Source organism: Phaethon aethereus, assembly GCF_964289735.1.
Source record: "Phaethon aethereus genome assembly, chromosome: 13".
NCBI lineage: Eukaryota > Metazoa > Chordata > Aves > Phaethontiformes > Phaethontidae > Phaethon > Phaethon aethereus.
The window spans coordinates 12811043-12817787 of NC_138589.1; the positions used below are offsets into that span (position 1 = coordinate 12811043).

General features: G+C 43.8%; 1 protein-coding gene across 1 annotated transcript; it reads left to right on the forward strand.

The window, feature by feature from the left end:
• Positions 1 to 2543: 2543 nt before the first annotated feature.
• On the forward strand, positions 2544 to 4455 carry CIAO2B (cytosolic iron-sulfur assembly component 2B; the record flags this gene model as incomplete). Its single annotated transcript, XM_082005647.1, has 5 exons — positions 2544 to 2734; positions 2788 to 2866; positions 3185 to 3310; positions 3778 to 3823; positions 4358 to 4455. 5 exons carry the CDS (start codon positions 2544 to 2546, stop codon positions 4453 to 4455), a joined length of 540 nt encoding a protein of 179 aa, XP_081861773.1.
• Between the last annotated feature and the right edge of the window lie 2290 nt (positions 4456 to 6745).

Below are 6745 nucleotides of genomic sequence, written 5' to 3' on the forward strand. Positions count from 1 at the left end.
GTGCCTTCCAGCAGGGACTGGCCTCCAGCCTCCAAAATAGTTCTTTATCCCTTCTTGTATAAAAATAGACCTCCTGCATTTTTCAAAATTAAAGAGGAGATTAAAGTTGAGGGTCAGATTATAGCTTCTTCTCTATGAGCAGCCTCAGTGGAGGCCAGAAGGCAAGGTCTATTTACCAACACCTTATGGGGTATGTACTTCCCTCAAAAAAGCAGGAAAGGGCCATGACCTCACCTTCTCTGTAAGAAGCTTCCCACAGCAGAGACAGGCTGGCAATCCAATGGGCAGTTTTCGCCTACTGGCTGAAAAAGTAATAAAAAACCTTGTAGTTTGTAGAAGCAAAACATCCCTCAGTGTGGATGACTGGCCCTAAGCAGATTGGCCTCAAGGCCTTCTTCATAGTTGGGCCTACAAGCCCAGCCTGCTCCACTGACTCCCAATCTTCAACTGGCAAATCATCCTCTACATAATGCGTCTTTGCCTTTCCACCTTTGATTCATTTCACATCTCCTGGATGAAACGCTGTCATCAGCATCCAGCTGCAAAGCATACCGCTGTAGGCTCCTCCGCACTGCTTTCACTTAATTCACCCCCAGCACGGATGCTCATAAAGCCTGTGAAGCCAACTTCTCCACCACAGATCATACATCATGTAAATTCATCCTGCTTGGGAAGCAGGTTTGTCAGAGTCAGTTCTTCTTCTTCAATAAAAAGGGTTGTAAATGAGATTTGCAAGTTTCAAAGTTTCAAGATTTTCAGTGCAAGAGAATTCAGAGCTACTTGCTATTTCTTATACAGTTCCTGAGTCTCTGGGTTGTGATAGCTTTGGAAAGTGTGCCAATGTCTCACAAATTTCACCTGGAACTGTGCAAATATGCATTGTAGAACATAACTTGCCTCTTATTTTTATAGTTCCCTCAAATCTTTCCGGAAAAATCCTTTCTGTTGCAGTTATTTTTGTTCCAGTCCTATCTGAACAGCCCCAGGATTTTTGCTGATTCTTCTTGTGAACTAGGAAGACAGACCAAAACCAGCACACAGATTCCAACATATGGGAATAGGTGTGCACACTTGTTTGTGTATGTATACATCCATCCATGCACATATACATGAGGCAAGGAGCAAGGAGTTGGAAAAAGCAGGATTTCACGAGGCTACTTAAGTTGAACGCTTTCCATCAGTGAAATCCAACGAATATGGACTTCTTGTGCTGCCAAACTGAACTCTCTTTATCCAATTAAAAAACAAAACCAAAACAAAACCAAAAAAAACCAAAAACCACTTTTAAAATCAGCCAACATCTTCACCACTAAGGATAAGTCAGTTCAATCAGCTGTGCATTTCCTAAACAGGCAGAAAAATTATGCTTACTAACAAGATTTATTATCCAAAACAACATCACTAATTGAAAGACCAACATAAGATAACAAAGGATTAGATTAAGAAGTGGACTTTAATGTCAGTGGAATCTATATATTAACTGAATACAACACAAAACAAAGATGTAAGCCGAGATAAACAGACACTTTGCTCACAGGTAGTTTGTTTGTCTTACTGAAAATGTCAGCAGATGTGTAAATGTATCTGTTATCATCAGAACAAGTCCCACTGGGGGAAAACCCAATCTGGCCCAACTCCCTGCAGTCAAAAGCACACCTGAGGTAACCACCGTATCTGTAAGGCTATGCTGAGCAGCAGAACCACAATATTCGTCTTTTCTTCCAGCTGCAACACCTTTTGAAGCAGCAAGTCTCAGCTCTCTTCAAACCCTCTCTTCTGCCAGCGGCTGGGCAAACAGCCACCCTCCGCCTGCGGAGCACGTTCATGTCTTCTTACCTGTGACTGTGACTTGACACGGCAGGCGTGAAACAATCTAACTGCTACACAAATCATTTTTTTGCAAAGAGAAATCAAACATATGGCTAGGAAGCCAAAACAAGACAATATACAGTATGTTTATGCAGGAGTATGCGCTTTAACCCCATATAAAGTGGCATATGAAGCCAAAATATGTCATCATTACACTCTATCACTCCAGCTTCTTTAAGTTTGCAGGCTTTTTTAGATAGCGTGACTTTTCAAATTAATTAAAAGAGGAAAAAATAATTCTAATCAAGAACATTTTGTATTTAACATGCCATTTAGTTCACCCCTCCTTGACAGCACTGGGCTCACTCAGAGGTCCCTCACAGGCACGCTGCAGCATGGCTGACTCCAAGGAAGCCACCGATTTCCTCTCAGACTTTGGTTTAAAGCTGTGCAAGCTGCGAGTCGCTGGACGCTTCCGCACAACTGGCCGGTGCTACCCCCGCCTCCCCGTAACTGCCCCACGAGCGACTCCGGAGCTCCCCCGCCACGCCCGTTCGCCGCCAGTTGCGCCCTCCTCCCACAGGAGAGCACTCCCGCCGCGGGAAGAGCCACCTCCCCGGCCGGTGCAGCGGCGAATGGCGTCCGGGCTCCTTCCGCCCCGCCGGCACCGCCGCTGTGCCGCCGCCGGCAGCGCCCGCCCAGCAGCGGAGGGGGGGAGGGCCTGAGCAACGGCCATGGTGGGCCCGGGCCCGGGTGGCGGAGCGCCGCTGGAGAACGCCAACCCTCTCATCTACCGCCGCTCGGGGGAGCGGCCGGTGACGGCGCGGGAGGAGGACGACGAGCTGCCCGACTCCATCGACGACCGGGAGATCTTTGATATCCTGCCGGGAGGGAAGGCCGGGCTGAGGGCGGGCGGACCGGCGGCGTAGGGCAGGGCAGGTGGGGGCCGCTCCGCTCCGCTTTCCTTAACCCGGCACATCTCATTCGCTCCATTAACGACCCCGAGCACCCCCTCACCCTGGAGGAGCTGAACGTCGTCGAGCAAGTGCGAGTGAAAGTGAGATTCCCGCTAAGACGCGGCGGCCCCGCCCGGCCCTCCCGGGGCCGCGGTCGGCTCCGCCGGTCGGTACACGCGTGCTGCGCTGCAGGGCGGGGCTGCCTCGCCCGTCTGATTAACCTAGTTGTCTTTTTCTAACCTGGGAAGAGGTTTATTGTAGCAGTCTCCTGCAGCTAAACATAGTATGTAAAAATGTCAGTGAAGAAATCTGTAAGTGGCGAAGTACAGCTTCAAGTTGCATTTCACATAAAACGCTTCCAGCTAGCTTGGGGTAAAGCCAGGGAGTTTTGTACATGGAAAGTGTTTGGTTTTCAACAGGTGAATGACGCAGAAAGCACGGTGGCAGTGGAGTTCACTCCAACCATTCCTCACTGCAGCATGGCGACGTTAATAGGCCTCTCCATAAAAGTAAAACTGATCAGATCTCTGCCAGAGAGATTTAAGGTGAGTAATCAAATCACTCTGGAAAGCAAAGAGGGCTTGAAAAGGGGGGGAAAAAAAAAAAAGTTAACTAACTTACAGTTAAACATAACTAGAGCTTTTTTCATATTATGGGTGAGGGAAACACTCCAGGAACCAGAGAGGGCAGTGGACTAAAATATCAATGCAGAGTTACGGTTCTGTGACAGTCACGACAAGGGCGAGTGGTGTATGGAGGGGACTTACCTGTGGCGCTCTACAGTGCGGGAGGAGATGAGGTTGGTGCCTCATGCCTCTGCCTGAGGCAGGCTTAAGCAGATGGGAATGCAGAATATTCTGTGACTTTAGACTTTATTTTATTCTGCTGGTATTGGCAAGAATGTCCTTTTTTTCCTCCTCATTTTGTTATTGTCTTATTATTAAATAGTTTGAACTTGAGCTTCTAATGTTTTGTTGACTTGTCCCCTTTTTCTTTTGTGACGGTTTTTAAGCTGGATGTTCATATAACACCAGGGACACATGCCTCTGAGCATGCAGGTAAGGCTTTTCGTGCTCTGTTGTGTGGTCATCTTTTTTTTAGTCTTGAAAATAGAGAGGAGAGGGATTCCCACACCTGCAGAGCAGCTGTCCAGAATCTGGGATGTTATGTGCGTCAAATTTTGCGGGTTGTTACAGAACAGGAATGTGTAATCATGACACTTAGATATGTTCTGTACCTTACTTTAAACCTCTCCTCAGGCAGCTTGTGCTCTCAACTAGTCATTGATTTGCCTGGGTTATGGAGGACTCAGAAAATGGGGAGAGGCTGGGGGGAAATTTCTTCTTGTGTTACACCTACACGTGTAGCTCCCTACTGCTGATTCATGAACAGCTCGCTGGTTTAACTTGTGATAATGCAGTAGCTTTGACTTTACACTGCAACTCTGCAGTGTACTTAGCATCTGCAGAATTACTAATCCTCATGAGTACCATAGCACCAGTGTTATGATGTGTGTCAATGTAAAATGCTTTTAAAAAAGACATTGTATACCGATGTTTTAACCAGTTTCTTGTGGGTTTTTTTCTGCACAGTTAATAAGCAGCTTGCTGATAAAGAACGTGTAGCAGCTGCTTTGGAAAACTCTCACTTACTGGAAGTGGTGAATCAGTGTTTGTCTGCTCGGTCTTAATTGCCCGATGAGGAAATCATTGGTATTCTGCTGTGTTAAATTAATTTTGTATGTAAGTGGTGATGCTAGTGTTACACCCTACATGTATTGACGCGCAAAATAAAGTCACTTGGATTTTCTTAAACAAATGTTTCATTACTCCTACAAAACTAGTATGTGGGAAATTAGCTTACAGGCAGCTACAAAAATATAGTGAAAATTGACTTTTAAGTTTTATTAGTTATTGCATGGGTAGGATTTTTCTTTAAAAAGATTTGTTTCAATATGTTTTTAACAGGTTTCTCACTATCCAAAGATTAGTTACAAACTGCATTTTAGAAGCGGATTTTGCACACTGGACTTTACAAGTACACCAAGCTAACTGGCAGTTAAAATCTTTGCATTCATTAATTGTTTTGGACTGCTAATATAATTCTAGCTTCAGACATCCAAATTGTGTAAGTTCATGTGTGCAAAGTTGTAACACGTTTTAGCAGTAAATGTAAACGTTTCTAAATCATCTGCCTGTCTTTTATTATATTAACCTGGATTAGCCAAATATGGAGGGCTCCTTAGACCTGTATGAAATGTCATTTATTTTTAATTACTCATTGCTTGTGGTAGGAAATACAGTATCTTTGAGGTAGGTTGGTTGGTTTTCTTTCATGCACCTGCCACAATATAGGAGAGAGACATTCATAGTTTTCAGTATGAACAGTCCAGCCACCCTCTGCTGAAAGACTTTCCTGGCGAAGTTTGACAGCTAAATGACAAGTTTTGCTTTAAAGGTATTGAGATTTGGTAATAATACCTAGCCCGTGCTTCTGATCTGAGAAATGTGGCATTTACTAAACGATTGTCTTTGGTAGAAATTGACAATACAAAAACTCATTAAGACAGAATTCCAGAATTAATTTGAACTTTTGTAAAAGATGTTTCTAATCGTGGACCACATGGAAAAGTAACGACCTGTTAAAGACATCCTATCAGGTATTTCGGTGCCTGCACGCATGCAATGTTACCTTCATTGTCATTGGTTTTCTAGAGAGTAACTAATACACTTTTTAAAAAGTAGATTGTCCTCACCTGTTTGATGGTAGTGTTTTATATTTCAGTAGTATTTTCTCTTGGAGAGTCTCAGACGCTGTTTAAAAGTGGTGAAGCTTATGAACACTGTGTACACCACAGCCTAGTAGTCCAGTCTAGTCTGTGTTGAACAGCAGTGGTGATCCAAGTGTGACATCTCAAGTCTCATGGCAAAATAAGATGGAAACAAATGCAGATCTTCCCATTTCAGAAATGAGGCACCAAGTTTGCACAGGGCTTCTACAGAAAGCCAACTCTGCAGCAGCCTTAATCTGATTATTTGGCTTAGCATCTTTTGAATGATGAGCACTTGCTTGGATGTATGAATGAAGCTGTAAAGATAGATGATATTTATGTAGTAGTAATATTGGGAAAGAGCAGAATGACCCAGCTGTTAATACTATCTTTCCTCTGTGCCTCTCTTGCTGAGTCACTGCACTAATTAATTCTGATGTTGCCAACGTTTGCACCACAAATAAAACTTCAACCATGGCAATGCATGCAGGCAGCTCATAGGCAACATGCTTAGTTGGTTTGATTTTTGTTTTCTGTTTTGTTTTAATAGAAAATGAATTTTGCCCTTCCCGATTTGGGGAAGAAAGGAATGCAAATATGTGCCAGGGGAAAACAGAAGGATGACTAAGCTGCCAGCAGATTGCTTCAATCTGTACTCCAAATAGAGAAGGAATCAGTAAATTATGCTTTACTGAATCTCTCTCTGCTTGGCTTTCACCACTACATAATACTGTTAAATTATTTATTGGGATGTTGGCACTTGCGTCATGAAGCACATTGTACACAGTAACCCTGGGGGTGCACTTTGCACCACTTACCTTGTCAGAGAAGCAACAGTATGTGGTTAGACTGTTTAAATTTGTAGTATATAGTTGGGATGAGTTTTCAGTAAAGGGACTCTATTGTGGGATATCAAAGAAAAGGTCTGACTTTTGCTACTTAAGGAGGGAGAATTCTATTACTTTAGATCTGGCATGTTTCTTTAAGTGATGGGGATGTTGTATTTATGAGATGAAACAGCAGTAAGGACAAACCACAGTTACGTTACTGAAGATGACAGGTCATCCTGTACAGGCTCCCTCAGCTTGGGTACTTGCTGAATGATAACGTACCACCACTAGCAAAAATCTTCTGTTCCCTGGTTTGAATGATCATGAGCTGGCTCCTGCTGTATGGAGAGAAAGTGGGAGAAGAAAACATTAATTTGTTA